A 15,887-nucleotide genomic window follows, 5' to 3' on the forward strand; every position below is an offset into this window, starting at 1 on the left:
TAGCTCTCAGAGGTGATGCATGTAGCTATAAATAGCTGCTTACGTTCTGCATTTAAAAAAGCTCTCCACCAGAAGAAAAGTTCTTTGATGCTTATGTGCTTGAGGAACAACTGTCAGTTGAAGTTAGTTTGAGATGGATGAGGCCCTGCAGGTGTCTGTACTAACTCTACTGCATTTCCTTGTCTTAGGTGAGGAGAAAGATGAAGATTCAGTATTGGTGTATTGGCTACTCTAAAACTTCATTGTAAAGAAAAACTGTACAGAACTTTTATGGAGCAGTAACATAAATGTGTTTATGTCAGTAATGAATTCCTGATGCAGTGCATTTAAAGTATTTTTTTTTCTGCTGTGATTGGCATAGGATTAATTTTCTTCTTGATGTGAGATTTTTGTTTTCCTTCGCACATACACAAAGCCAGGGCTTCTGAAGCCCTGCATCAACAAGCATAAATGGCCGAAGACTTTGATTAGCTTCCCCTTTGCTACTGGACAGCAACAATACACAGATTGCACCATTGTTTGGAATAATTCTAATATCTCTGTAATGTTTTGTACTTAATTGCCTAGGCTCTCAGCCTTAACTCTGTCTCGAGATAAGCTCTTACAGCTATAAATTATAGTGGTCATGAGTAGTAATTATGTAAGCCTATGAGAAAGAACGTGGGAGTCGAGTCAAAAACCAGTCAAACAGTTCAGTTCGAGAAGGAAGGCTGTAGATTACAGCTTTGGATTTGGCTTCTGTCGTTACATAACCTTTCTTATCTCGTGTGTAAAACAATGTACTTCAACATCCTTTGTTTCATGACAGTGCAAAAGGAATGAATGCTTGCTTCCACGGTATTTTTGCTTGTGACTATTGTTTCTAACATTGCCATTTATTGGTGTCTTTATCCTGTTGCAGAAATTCTTTCATTTCCCTAATTCAAACTGTATGTATAATGATGGCTCCCCCAAGCATTGCAGTTTCCCGTCTGGTGTTTTAACTAGATGAGATTTGTTTTGTGCCTTTGGTACCAAATTGCATGTTGGAAGTTATTTTCCGAAAAGAATTCAGAAGATTCCTCCTCCCCTCATGCAACACTTAGCAAAGTCTAAATTCACAAGGCATTTTCTCTGCTCAGCTTGCCGCCTCTTGATTATGGGGTGCTCTCTGCCTGTCTGCTCGCTTTAGTTTTGGAAGATTCTGGCCATGATGCAAAACACTCTTCTGTACGGGCATTTACTGCCTGTAACAGCTCACATGCTGCATAAAGGTTGCTAGTGTTTGCTGGACAAAACATGGTACAACACGATTCAGAAAGTAGAGGGGTTTGTGTTTAATTTCTTTGTTCAATGTTATTTTTAACATGGAGGTGGGCTTGCTTATTAGGTTTCTATTTTAGAAGAGCAAGAACAAGAGGGCCAGGAAAAATAGAAAATGTAGTTATCTATGTTATTTAAAGCACACGCCATATAAGTTGTCATGAAGAGATAAAAGTAAAAATGTTTTACAGGTGGGGGTTTTTACCCCAAAATTTATTTATAGTGGGTTTTTACCCCACAAGCCATTGATACACCTTTTTTTAATGCACTGGTAAATAAGCAGTCATCTGTTTATATGTAAAATATGTACGGTTTGTCCTTAAAAGAAGCTAGTCTCCTATTTGGCAGAGCTTTGATTTATGTAGGTAGTTCTGGCATTTGGCATGTGCTAAACTATATTCATCTTAAGGCACTGAATAGACAGAATAAATGCATGGAAACGTGTTTAGAAAATACAGTCATTTCAGTAACATTGGTTAAAACCCCAGTTTCATATTTAGTGGAAAGGTTCCTTTCTTTAACAGATGAGAACATAGATGTGTTATGAAAGTAGTGAGAATTTAAATGTAAGTTGGAAAACTAAGGTATGGTTCCAGCAGCAAAAATACAAGTTACAATATGCTTTCAGTAGTAGATGTGTAAATATGTAAGAAATATCTTTGCAGTGCATGCAATATTAAAAATAGAGTATTTTGTATGGTGTTGAATACAAACAGAACGTGTGGGTTGTGATCTCATTTCGGATTCGCAGTATGTTCAGAATCCACAATTCCCAATTTCTGCAGGTTTTCTTGCAGAACATCTTGATTGCACTATCACGTAGTCCATAATGTTTCTGAAATGTGTTTTTTAAAGCACAAACCGGTGATCACGTAACTTTACCAGTATAATCCATCATTTGCTTTTATTGTTTGTGCTTATGAGCGTGTGCATGCAGTAATGCAGATACCTGATCAAAGCTGGTTTTACAAGTGAATTTCCTAATCTACAGCACATGTTCCTGCAAGATATTCTAAAACTGACTGTAGCTTAGTCTGTTTTATGAGTTCTTTATGAACCCTTTCTAGTGTCGTCGTAATTTTCATAAGGTCTGATGTGTTAATAAAAAGATTTAGGAAGGGAGGAATAATAAAGCCATTAAATACTGCATCTAGGGTTCATACTCTTCCAGAGTAAAAAAATGACCAGAACTGGGTTTTTTTACATTTATAAGTCTAATTCAAGTTTTGAAGTTTAAGAAAACAGGGAGACAAAACAGAACAAAAACTAACACCTCCCCACCCCCCAAAACTAAAAAAAAACAAAACCAAAAAAACCCCAAAAAACCCCAAACAACAAAAAACAAAACCAAAACAAACCCACAGCAAATGAAACAAACCAACCACAAGCCCTAGAAAAAAATCCTCCCTCCAAACAAGCAAGTGCCCCCCAAAAGTCTGGAAATAGATGTCTGCAGTGGCTGAAACGAGCAGTGAACCAAGGCTTTGCTTGGTTCCTCTGTGCTGGCTTTGTGACCTCTGTGCACCACCACCTCCTCCCCTTTTCTCTCTTTCCACTTTCACTCCCTGCTTCTTGCAGTTGAGTTCAGCTCATCTGTTTCTCAGTCTGAGGGTGCCGAATCCACGCTGCAGAACTGAATGCAGCGGTTCATCGGAGTCTGGTATCTGCTAGTGGATTGAAGGGTATGTTTCAGAAGTACTTCCTTTGTAGAGTTCAGGAGATTCATCTGTCATCCTCTTGGGCAAGTTCTAGCAGATGGGTACCCTGGCATTTTTTTCCGGCAATTTTTCCTTACACAAAAGACTCGTCACGTATATGACAGCTGGTCCGCTTGTGTCCGTATGGCTGATAAGATTTCCTGTATGTTAGGAAAAAGCTGATGATGGATGAAATGAGAGATGGCCTCTTTTCCCCCCATTATATAAAAAGGAGGCATAAAAGAAATTTATTCTAATGAGGTGCTCTGTGGAAGTTCTGGGAGTCCAAAATTATGTATTAAGCTATTTTAAAATGGTTCATGATTTAACTGCAGTGTCATCGTTTCTTTTATTTAGGGGATAATTAGTCTGCTTTTTCACTGAATTAGTTTTAACATAATTTCATTATACAACTTATTTATGTAAGGACCTTACTAAAACTTTATATTGATTGTCAGAGTATTTGTTGGTATACTTAATCATACAAAGCACTCTGTCAAATACCAGAACAAAGCAGCAAAACAGATAGAATAATACGTAAGTATAATCTTAGAAATGGGGGAGCAGGGATGCATCCTTCCTGTGCTGAATTTTCAAGCTAGCAGCAAGCAGGGATGTATGTACTTTTATCACTTGTGGCCTAGCAACAACAAAAGTTTTGTTTTGTTTTGTTTTTAAAAAGGGGGGGTGTGTTTAGATAAATGGATTTGGATAAATGGGCATGCTCTCAGCAGCAGTAATAGTGTTATAGCATTGAAGCAGTAGTATCAAATAAGATAATGTATTTTTAAAAATTTCTCCCTTTGTTATTTTTTTTCTTCAACTCCTTGTTTTACTTTCTTTTGGAAAAGGAGAAAATAAGGCTTGTTAAAACTCAGTGTCTTAAGTCTTCCACTCTGGCAGCATGAGTCTGTGCGAGATCACAGGACTGCAGAGAAACCCGGGTTCTTCAGACGTGAAGGAAACCTGTATATTTATGTAGGGACAGTCGAGAGGTCCAGGCGAAAGGTACCCATTTGTGGGTGTGGGTCTCGGCCTGGTGCTGGAGGTGGCCCCTGCGAAGGTGATGGACTGATGCTGGTGTTGGATGTCCTCGGGGGTGCTGCCTGCTTACACCTGCTTTTGGCTTGGGTCTGGTCTTGGCAGCAGGCAGGATGCTGACCTTCAGATGCCAGTTATGAGCGCAGAGGTGCCTTGCTGTAAACAGAAAACTCTGTGTAATATTTAAACACTCACTCGCTCTTACCTGTATGAGTGTAAAATAGGGGTGACCGTTAAGTATATTTATGGAAAAAATACAAGGGGTGCACAGCTCAGGCCTTTGAAGTCTGGATGTCTCGGCATCGGAGTGTGTGTCTGTAATCTCTGTGTCCTTGTTCAGAAGAGCAGGTCCCAGGCTGCCCTCGCGGGCATTCAGGGGAGCAGGGACAGGCACTGGGAGCTCTGCGAGAAACTGCTTCCTAGGCACCGGCTAGTTCATGGGAACGTCAATGTCATTAGTAGTAGTCCCTACTACTACTACTAATTAAAAAAACTGAACCTGTTAGCATGGTGGATTCCAGTTCTGTTTATGCAGAAACTTCAGTGAATGGGAGCTGCTTGTAGGCACAAGGTGGAGCCCCTGCTTTGTCAGCCAAAACAGCTCTGATCTTGCGTAGTAAGAATGTATAAAAATCACTGATGAAGCAGGAGTTTTCCTGAAGGCAATGTTCTGCAGGTCATATAAGGAGTTTTCTTTGTCTTGCATTATACAGTGAAACTCCTTGTGAATACTGAGCAAACGTGTAACAAGCTGCAGCAAGTGGACAAGAAATGAGATTTTACTGTCTAATAATGTCCTGTCCATTGTTAAGGCTACGGATTTTACTTATTTGACTTGTCATCATTTTGACAGAAATGGGCTAGTACAGACAGCTGCAACAACAGGGAAACAGAAGAAGGTTGGTTCAAAGGCAAATATCCTTTTGGGAAGGGTTGGTAGTAGCTTAGTAGTGGTGACAGCATGAACAAAAGCACAGTGAAGCAAAAGGTCCATAGACTAGGAAGCTGACTTTAGTCTTCTGCTACTACTGCACAGCCATCCCTGTGTTTTGGGAGCGTGGGTAAGGGTGAAGCAAGAACTGGTTAAAGCTTATTTCTGTTTGAACATGGTTTTGTGTTCCTCTGCTTTTAGTATGGGGCTTAATGTATTTGGATTTAGTTGAGGTTTTCCAGGGATGTTTCAACTAGTCACTTCCTTGCAGTTGAGAAAAGGCTTGAAGCAGTATTAAGAGACAGCTCTTTGGCTAACATGAAGAATACTTTCATGATTACATATACATGTTGTCCTTTAATGCTACTGTCTGCAGCCAAGGCCATTGGTAACCAAGGGCATTCTGAGTCTTCGCTTGTTCACAAGATAGTTAAATAAATACATTACACTGTTGGTATGTGTGGGGGACTTGGTAGTTTGTCATTGACCATTTTGTATAGTTAAAAAATGCACTGTTAATGCAAAACATGCACATCTGCTTGGGTATTTTTAAACTATATAGAAAGCCATTTTGGGGGGAATGGTTTTGTGCAAATTATGAGAAGAGGTAGAGTGGCTTCATGGGAAACCCAGCTCAGAAGCACAGGGGGCTTATGTGCTGCTCCAGCGTTTCTTTGGAAAACAAAATGAGCTTGCAGATCTTAATCAGCATTTTTGAGCAAGTGCCCATGTTACAAAAACTGTTAGCTCCTACGGGGAAGAGATAAGGTTCTGGTAAACAAGATTATTTATTCAGGAGTGTGGTGCAGTGTATGGTGGAAGCTGCCCCTAGACCAACTAAATGAGAACATTTGATATTGTTAACATGAAGACACAGCTCGTGAAAACTTACATGTAGTCATCAGACTCTTGATCCCTTTCCTAAGCAATATATTTTTTTTTAGTCTTGCTTTATTTAATTACCTTTGGCTTGTAGCTCTTTAAATTTAAAAAGTTTCTGAAACTCTGTATGTTTTTGAAAGTAACTTTGGTACCTGAAGTATTTACATAAGGAATCTTTGGGTTCATATGTTGTATGCTGTACCTCTTTTATGTGCTTTGGAAAAAAAACCCCAGTGGTGAAAAATGAATGTTTTTGTGAAACGAAAATCACACTTGTTAGATGCTGTTTTACAGTAACTCACTCTGCTCTGCACTTCTGCAATTTGTAGATATCAGGGCCTCAGTTTCTATAACTATCGTAACGGTGGAAATAGGAATCATAACAGTGGGAAGCGTCTCTGCTTCCAAGTGACTTTAAACATTCAGGCTTACAACTTATTTCTTTAGTATAACCAGAATTATTTACTGCCCCTTCAACTCGTGGTTGATGACTTAAATCAGCTTCCACACACTATGATTTAAGTTCCTTGGGGACCCTGAATTTAATTACTTCTATCTTTTTGTCAAATTAAGACCTAATTGAGACTTTTCTTCCCAGCTACTTTGCAAAGCAGGAGTTACGGACCTGTGTTTTCATGCTATGCTTGTTGTGGTTTGGATGGGGGAGAGAGGTTTCAGGGTGGGGGGCTGCAATGAAAACAGGGAGTTCTTAATTTTTTTAATTATTGCTCATGTACCACTCCTTTTTTGTGCTGATGGTTCACTGTCCTGGACTTTCTCTGTGGGCTACACCAAGAAAAAGACCCCAAAGCGAGGATTGGGGGCAGGCGCCTCACTGGTGTGCCCTGACTTGCTTTCCGTGGGATCCATTCTTTTTACGACGGGTGAAGGGAGGGCAGAGCATTGCAGCCGGAATGGGTGCTGCAGGGTTGGGTGGTCTGAACAAGCGCCAAGCACAAAAGTTTCTGCCAGAGACAACTGCCTGCTCGGTAACACCATTATTTCTGCAAATAAGAATTGTCTACACTCTCATAAACAAATTATACTTGGGCCTGGCTGGCTGGCACATTTCTACTATGGAAATTATTTCAGTTAGAGAGAAAATGTCTCTCTATGTAAAACAGTTTTGAATTAAGTTGTTAAGCTTGTACAATTCCTGATATGGACAAAACTGTACCCGTATGAGTTGCCTCCCTTTCAGATGAAAGCTGATGTACCACTGTCAGTGCTGGAACCGAGCTTTCATTCGACTGCTCTCATTTATTTAGTATAGCCTCATTTGTGCCAACAATTACAGTTTCAGATGGGTCTCATGGAGCTGGGCCTTCCTGGTCACATCATAATATTTCTTACTGTTTTGCTGCTGTGCTTAGTATTTTTATAGTTTTAAGAACTGCAAAATAATTGCATTGAATTTTTGAGCTTGTTACATCTTACTGGTTTAATATTCATAGCAACGTGGGTAGGAGTATGATAGTTTCAAGTCTTAGCATTGATTTGCAAGGCAGGTGTCATATAAAATATTTTCCCGTAATGGACGTGTTGCTTTTTGCCGACACAGTGATGTCTTTCTAATGCAGGAAAGCTGTAGCTCAGAGCCCAAGCTGTAAAGGGAGAGGATTTTGCAGATCAGAGCAGTAGAGGGCAGTGCTGACCGCTGCAAGCAACTTAAAACTCTGCGAGGGCTAAATGGTACCAAGGATTTTGTAGCCTGTCTAATGTGTCTCTTCGCTTTGCAGAAGTATTGGTTGTTCGAAATAAGTACTGAGTTACCTCCTTGTTTCTTGCAGGTTTACCATGTCTCTTCTGACAGCTATGAGACGCAAAACCAGCACTATGGAAGGAGCTTGACAAAGGAAACAGTGAAGGACGGTGAGGGAATTTGTGTATTGGAATTTGGTGCTCTTGGATATTTTTCATTTTATTTACTCATTTATAGAACTGTACAGGAAGAGCAGTTTGTGTGTTCCCATTTTAAAAGTCTGTTTTTCTCCTCTTGCCAGATGGGTCTTTAACTGTTTGCTGTTTCATTTGAACTACCTGTCAATCCTAAATTAAGTTTGCAGTTGGCTATAACAGTGGTGTAGACTATAGGAGCTTCCTCATCACATGTCTTTTACTAATAATGAGGGGGTGACAGTGGTAAATTCAATTTCTTTGCAGCTTTGAAACTACAATGAAATAGAAATCCTTTAGAAGTATTAAATGTTTTTATGCTATGTATATTTTTATCTCCAGTTGTCTGCTGTGAATATATCTTGTCTTTTCTATTAGAAAGCTACTATAAATGCACCTTTCAATTTAAGGGACCTTCTCGGTTGAAGTCATTCCATATGTTGCTCTACATTAACAATAAATAAAAATGCTGCCATCATACAGCTGTTTGGTGATAACTGTTTCAAACTAGTTAGCAGTTGACATATGTTCATCTGTCCCCCACCGAAGGACAGAAGGACACATGCATGAACACACCCTTCTCCAGAGCTGGCACTAACTTGTCAGCTCTGCCACTCATGATAAAGAGCTGCTTGAGCTTGTTTAACCCCGAAGAATTTAACAGGTCCCTGCCCTAAACTGTCCAGATACTTGCTAAAATGACTTGGGGAGCAGGAACCATGTTCATCTACTGTTTGATTGATACATTGATTAGTTAGTTTTATTTACAATCCAAGCTGTAGTATTATACAGCAGGCCTTACACAGGTGAAGTGACTGAAGGTATGCAAGTTCCTCGGCTCACTTCTGTTTCAGTTAATAATTGGCTGAAAGGAAATGATGTGAATGCTGTCTGTTTCTTCAAATTAAGAACTATTCTCATCCCAAAAGAAATGAAAAATGTTTGTTTTCTTTTCAGAGGTGAAAATAATCATGAAACATGTCTATTTCTTGCAGGCATCTCAAAGTTTTTCCACAATGGGTACTGCTTGAGAAAAGATGCGATAGCTGCCAGCATTCAGAAGATTGAAAAAATTCTGAAGTGGTTTGAGGGCCAGCAGCAGCTCAACTTTTATGCAAGCTCATTACTGTTTGTTTATGAAGGTTTGTGTCAGGCAACAACCGTGCGGTTGAGTGATGTCACGCTGGCAGAGAAGAGAGGAGTGCCCAAAGGACTGTTATCAGGTGGAGACATACTGGAGTATAATAACAATATTCATGTAATAAATTCTACAGAGAATGGAAAAATCGAGGCCTCTGTCAGTAAAGGCTTGTCCAAATTCTATGCACTTCACAAAAAGGCATACTCGAAGAGGCACCACAGTCAACTCTCGCTAAAAGTTGAAAACTTGGAGCAAGACAACATGTGGAAAAGCAGCACGTGCATTACACAAGAGCATCTGAATGGAAACGTTATACCCCAACTGGAAAAAGTTTTCTGTCACATGCCAACAGAGAGAAAGGAAAGTGCAAACGTGGAAGTCCGAATGATAGATTTTGCTCATGTGTTTCCTAGCAACACAAAGGATGAGGGCTACATTTATGGTCTGAAGAATTTAATCACAGTACTTCAGAATATTTTGGATAACTAAATTCTTTGCTATGTTTTTTACTGGGGGCCAATGATAAAGAAGAGCAACAACATGAAGAATTTCTGCACTTGTAATGCTGTATAACTGGGTTTGTATTGTTCTATATTTTATTTGTCTTTGTACTTTTGGTAGAAGGGTTTAACTTTTTATAATCTCACTCAGGAAAATAATTGATAGTTAATTAGGGAGTGTGAAAGGATGAAGATACTTGAGATTAAGCAGGATAGGTAAATTAGTAGAATGAATTGTATATGGTTGGCTTAAATCCAAGGAGTACAGCTGTACAATAAGCAAGGATTATGTTAGTTCCCATAACGACTTTAGTGTAGGTAACATTTGCCCACTTAGCCTTGACACTGAGCCGTATCTTCATTAGCAGGTTTTTAGAAAATGGACTGAAAACTCTAACGTGCAGGATCGATGTCCTCAGTACTGCCCTCTTGTGTTTACTGTATTTCAATAACTGGAGTTTAACCCTACTTTGAGAGAAATCCTGTTTCGAGTCAGTAATCTAACCTGGAAGCCAGTGTATTGAGAAGGGCTTTTCAGTGGCACGGGACGATATTGTTGTTCTTTCAACCCTGGTGTGGGCGCTTCCCCTCTTGGTGGTTGTCTGTAGCCGATGTTCACCACAGACAAGCTACAACGTAATTTCTGTTGAGGTGCTAAGAAAATGCTGGAGTAAAATACCAGGCTTAAACTGCACAACTGCTAGAGAAACTGCTTGTTCCTAGGAAAGAGTAAAAGAATGCAAATGCGAGATGTTCCAGGAACTAATTTGGTTTAGGAGATTAAGTCAGTCTGTTAATAGAGTGTCTGATGTTGTGACTAAGGGAAATGCCTTGCTCCTTTGTTCTGATGGCCCTTCTGCAAAAACACTGCTTTTTAAAAGCAAACTAATTGAATGGGGAAACAAAGCATTTTGAGGAAGCATACAGAGATTTATTTCCTCTAGCCGTTTGCCGCTTGTATTTTTGCAACAAGCGTTTCACGTTTCCACTGCTGGGGAGCACTGACTGGAAACGACGAGCAGTACAGGTGAAGAACCCTTTACTGCGAAGATCCAGTCCAGCCTTGGAGCAACCAGACGTACCTCTGTCTGTTGCAGTGGAGTTGTGGCTCTCTTACCCTGGGCTAAAGCTGGTGCTTTTTTTTTTTTTAATGACACACAGGCAAGGTGTGTAATTTGAAAGTTGTCCCACTTCCTTCTTTTTCACAGGAAAAATTCAAGCTTTCATATGGAATATTTGAGATCAGGATGATGTATCCAAAGCATTTTTGGTGTGTCTCTTCTGTGTGCTGTGTACGTGTCCAACCATGCATATAAGTCAGCTATACGAAAAGTCGGGATGGAGGAGTCTTGCCATCTGTAGAGCAAGATTTTAATGCTTTAAGCAAGCCGCAGAAGTAAAACTTTTTAGAAGGGATTTGGTCATTGGAAACATACATCTTCTACATGTGGACTTAATGTGACACTGTGGCCTTGCTGCTCTCTCTGTATGATGTTCTGCACTATGCACTCATTTGTGTACACATGTTTGCAAGTTCTTGATCTGAAGTCTGTTTTCTATATCAGAAAGAGATAAATACTTTTTCAAGCAAACATGCTGTTTTAAATACAGCTGAAATTTTAGCTCTATTTTGAGAACCTGGGTTAATTGGAAGAAACAGGGTATTATGTGTTTAAACTTTAGAGCTAATATTGGCCAATATGTTCAAGAATGAAACCGATCTGTTAGTAACATAATGTTTTTGAAGCATGGGAAAAGATGCTTGCAGGATGGGTGGTATCATTTTGTTGCAAAATTTATGCAAATTATGGTGAAGGCTGAGGGGAAAATATCAGGAAGATAAAGTATTTTTTTCTACCTGGTATTCCCTTGCACCATATGGTTAATATATTCCCAACTATCTGTGAACTGATTTAAGCCATATTCTGGAAAGAGTTTGTGGTTTTGTTTGCTTTGATGCTGGTTTCTCTGTTACGATTTTCTTGTTCTATCCCGTAAATAGTCAACACTAGAGTAGTCTAGGCTGGTAGTGGCCTTGTATGATAAATTCACAATGTTTTATAGAAAACGTGGGGGAAACCATTTATACATCTGAATTTTTGTCCTCTGTAATTCATCTCTTCTGGATTTTTATCCATTTTGTGCCGGAGAAATCAGACATCTGCCTCAAAGAAGTCAGTTATTGGAAATTGATCTGTATGCTCTTAGTACAAGCGCATTCTCCTGTCTCTGCTTTAATATATATGTCTTCAGTGTTTGAATGCTCTTTAAGTATTGATTGTTGTGTTGACTTTGGCAGTGTTTGTAATGCACCTGGAATGTTGTTAAACTGTCAGAATATTTTGAATTAAAAAAAATAAAATAATTTTATCATGTTTTTTTACCGGTAGTTATTATGGATGTATTTCTGTTAATTTAAAGTGTAGCTTGAGAGATAACAGTATTTTTAATTGGAAGTTGTGTAAATAAAGCTTGCTGTAGAGGTGTTTTGGCATAGTACCAACTGTGAATTTAAGCCTGCAGAGGTGTTATATTCACATTGTTCTTGCACATTTTAGATTTGGTGTTTCTAGTGTCTTGTAGCTGATCAGATTGTTTTCAGTTACAGTTGGAGATGTATTCACAGACATCATTAAACAGATTACAGAATTAATTAGAAGATGAAGAGGGAGACACTGGTCACTAAATGTATGCATTGCCATCGATCTCCCTCCCTCCCTCCCAGTGATGCCTCCTTTTGTTCTCTGTACAAAGCGTCCAGGACAGGTGGCAGTTACGTGGAAATCTTGATGGAAAAGGTAATGAGGCTTACAGGCATTTCTGTCCCATAAAACTGGAAGTAGGTCCCTTCCCCAGACTGGTGTGGTGTATCTGAGTGCTGTTGTCGTTGATGAAACCCATCTGTTTTGATTTTAAGCAATAAGAGTTTGATTTAGCAGAAATCGATTGTCAAAAGGAAAGATTCATGGAGCATTTTCAATCATGTACTCTCTGAGAATATACTTTTCTGAAGACTTTCTGCCTAGGTGATTGTGAGAATTGTTTATAGGCTTGCCTAATAAGAGCTTGAACTGTATAAAGTTTTATAAAAAAGCATTTACATATATGGTATTTTTGGATATGGGTGGAATTTGTTGCATAAATTACATTGGAAATTATTATACCATTATGAAATGTTTTAAATATTTTAATCAAATTGTTTTATGAACTGAACTGGAGACTTTACTTATAGTTGTGAGTCACATGAAACTTGTAGTTTTCTATTTTTTTTTCTGCTGTAATGCATAGTCAGACCATTCTTTTCCATAACCCTACAGTTTCATGGAGAGCTTTTTAAAGTACGCAGTAGATTAGGAAATCACCAATTCCCTTTAGTTTGATTAACAGAGTGTGTATGTTCTTGAAATACTTCAATGCATGTGATATTTTAAGTAATGTTAGTATATTCTACATCTAGAGCCCCAGTAAAACTTCCTTACCTGCAGAGACCTCCTGCTAATCGGAGTCTGGATTATGCAGTATTTAAAGTGGGCCTTTCCACATGTTACAGCAGCAGGGAAGGCATCACCTGCACTGGCCATGTCAGGCGGGGATGTTTACAGCCTAAACTTAAGATCTTTGTAATTGTTTTCTCACTTCATGATGAGAAGTACTCTCAAGTATAGGAAGACAGTGGAAGGATAGAAACTGGCATCTACATCTGCTGTTTAAAGTTATCATTAGTTGTTCATCCGCCCTCCTTCCCCCCCCCCCCCAAGTAAGCTTTCCTCCCGAGTGCCTTCTTTGGCCCTTGCCACTGGTAACCTTCTGTAGCATCATTGTGGAATGATTTAAAGTGAAATTTTTATTTCCTAAAAAAGTATCTCCCATATCTGCTCTTAAAGTGCAGATATTGGAAAACACCATCAAAATGCCTCAAATACTGTGGGAAACGCGATTTCCCTTTTGCACTCTTTCCCACAGAAGAGCAGGAGTGGAATGTTAGTGGAGAGCATGCTTTCATGGGAGACTGGATCGTAGGTTTTATGAAACTTCTTTATCTGTGTTTTGAAAAGGACATTTTGGGGGCAAGGTGAGTGACAGCCAAACTGCATGAAGTTCTCCTTTTCTTGCTGTAATTAATATTGAGATTGGGGTTTAAGAAAGTAGCATAGTGGGAAGCGGTGAAAGTTTGTAAGGAGCCCTGAGCAGGACATCTGGTCAGTTCTGCAGTGCAGGTAATTGCTGCGGATAAGATCCAAAGGCTGCAAGTCTTCAAGTATCTCGCAGGGAGAATATGCTATGCATATTCATTGAGTTACAACAGAGTGTTGTAGGATGTTACCTGGGAAGTACATTACTCTCCATAGCCACAGGCCAAATACTCTCCACTCTCCATGTTCACGGCAATCTGTCAATGAAAGCTGCAGAGAAGGTTGTCATCCAAAGGACAAATGTAACCGTTTGAGCAGTGTTTGAAAGGAGAAAGATGAGAAAAGCTAAGGATTGTACAGCAGAAAACACACTTCAAGAATTATCTTCTAATGTAGTCTTGTTTAACAGAGATGGGCCCCGTGTATTTGGTGTTTAATTGGTTTGTTACATGACATTCAACAGCAAATGGTCAGAACAAAGCTACTTTAAAAACACCTTAGTTTGAATCGTGTACATTGGTTCAAATAGTTATTTTATTTTTTAAAAAAAAGTGACCTATGAAATAACTTCCAAATATTATGTGTTGAACCTGACTATAAATGAAACTAGAGTGCACAAAGGCACTTTAATACTCTGGGAAATGTACTGGAAGGTAAATGAAAGCATGTGAAATTGCACCTGATGTTGTGTTGTTAATTGTTTTTAAAATCTAAAATTCTACATTAATTATGCTTGATGGATGAATGTATCTAGTCTAGTCTGGTCTCAGTTTCTCTGATTCAAGTGTCTAAAGCCGTCACTCAATCTCCTCTAATTTATATGTGTAATTTCTTTTGCTATTTTTTGCCATTATTGGACTGCAGGGGGTATTGTTAATATTACATGTGTTTATTTTATAGAATATTGTACTATGCTATCTACCAACTTTTGTAACTTAATTATGAGTGATATTTAGGGTAATCCTAATAGCTGTATATTTGGCAAATTATTAAAATTTTCTGCAAGTGACTTGCAAGTATAATTGGTTTCTTTTTAATACAGGAAGATTGTTTTAGAAAAAGTTTTCTTGAATATACCTGCACTGATTAATCCCTTTTTCTTTCTCCTTTTTTTCTGTGTGCTATGTAATAGGTGTTTACCTTGGATTTACCAGTTTTGCTTTACCACCATATTTCTGTCATGGCATCCATTGCTATTATTTGTTGGTACCTGCCTTGGTGTTCAAGAGTCATCTCTATAAAATGGAAAAAAAATCCAGCTCCACACACACAAAAAAACCAAAACAGAACTTTTTTTTTTTTTTTAAAACAGAATTCTGTGCATTGCTGTGTTGCCTGTGAATTGTTGGTCAGCATTGAATTCCATCTCCATAGCAGTCCACCAGTCTTTTTCCTAAAACCTTCTTCCCTGCTAGGAAGTGCTTCCCTGAATGAAAAGAGGATTGGAAAAGACGAAGCTATCCCCTTAATTGAGACAGAAAAGAAAAAAGGGATTTTTCATAAATCTGGGAGAATTCAGGCCTTGATGAGAGACTAGGAAAGGGTTATTTTACTCCAGAAGAATCAAACCTTGAGATTACCTTTAATGTTTGAAAGCTGTGAAAATCACACCCTAAAGGTGTGAGAGCTTGACTTGATTTTTCTCTTTGTCCTTTCAGAAGAGGTTAAGTAGTTGGGCAGTAAAAGGAAGGCAGAGATGAAAATGTGGAAAAGCTACACTTCTCCTTTGTGCTCTGGGTTCTAAAGCAGGATCCTGTGAGTTCTCAAGGAGAAAGTAATCTGAGCTGTGTATGAAAAAATTTACTGCCTATGTTAAGGTAGGCATCAGAGTTACCGCTTTGCAGATGTGAAAACTAAACTAATCAGCTGATGGGCATCATGGTTGTAATTATATTGGAACAGTTGGTGCCAATTAATAGTAGTTTCCAGCTGAGGGATACTTGTGGATGATGCCTGCAGTTATTTTGGAATATAGAGCATAGCAGTCTTATTTTACACCATACCTTCAAGTAAATGGATTACGTTGTTTATGCAAGACATCTGTATCTAAAATTTCCATAATCCTTTAAACTCATCCTGGAAAACATTTGACAGGTCCACAAGAGGCTGTGTATGTTGTTGATTACAAGCACTTTTGCATCCACGATCAGGTCCCTAATTCTGAAAGCCTGCAGGAACACCCTTCCAGTTTCATTGTAAATCTGGTTTTGGTGCTTTGGTTTGGGGGTGTGTGTGTTTTTTTTTAAATGCGTTGTCTTGTTTCTATACCAAAAGCTTTCTAAATATGTTCAGTAGTCTTAGTATTGTCCTGTGGGCCTGTGCAGCCTTCCTTCCAGTGCTCCAGAACTGAAGAAAGCATTAGAA

General features: G+C 38.9%; 1 protein-coding gene across 2 annotated transcripts in view; it reads left to right on the top strand.

The window, feature by feature from the left end:
- Positions 1-14,532, top strand: part of IPMK (inositol polyphosphate multikinase) — a 43,844-nt gene extending 29,312 nt beyond the window's left edge. The window contains exons 5-7 of one of the 2 annotated variants that reach the window (XR_011326798.1): positions 7,644-7,725; positions 8,745-9,467; positions 10,599-14,532. Coding sequence is in view for 1 of the 2 variants with exons in the window: in XM_069795886.1 (XP_069651987.1) it covers positions 7,644-7,725; positions 8,745-9,379 (717 nt within the window). In the remaining variant the exon portion in view is untranslated. Of the gene's footprint in view, positions 1-7,643; positions 7,726-8,744 lie in introns of both variants that reach the window. The other variant, XM_069795886.1, reaches the window with a different exon arrangement.
- Positions 14,533-15,887: the final 1,355 nt, after the last annotated feature.

Source organism: Haliaeetus albicilla, chromosome 11 (genome assembly GCF_947461875.1).
Source record: "Haliaeetus albicilla chromosome 11, bHalAlb1.1, whole genome shotgun sequence".
NCBI lineage: Eukaryota > Metazoa > Chordata > Aves > Accipitriformes > Accipitridae > Haliaeetus > Haliaeetus albicilla.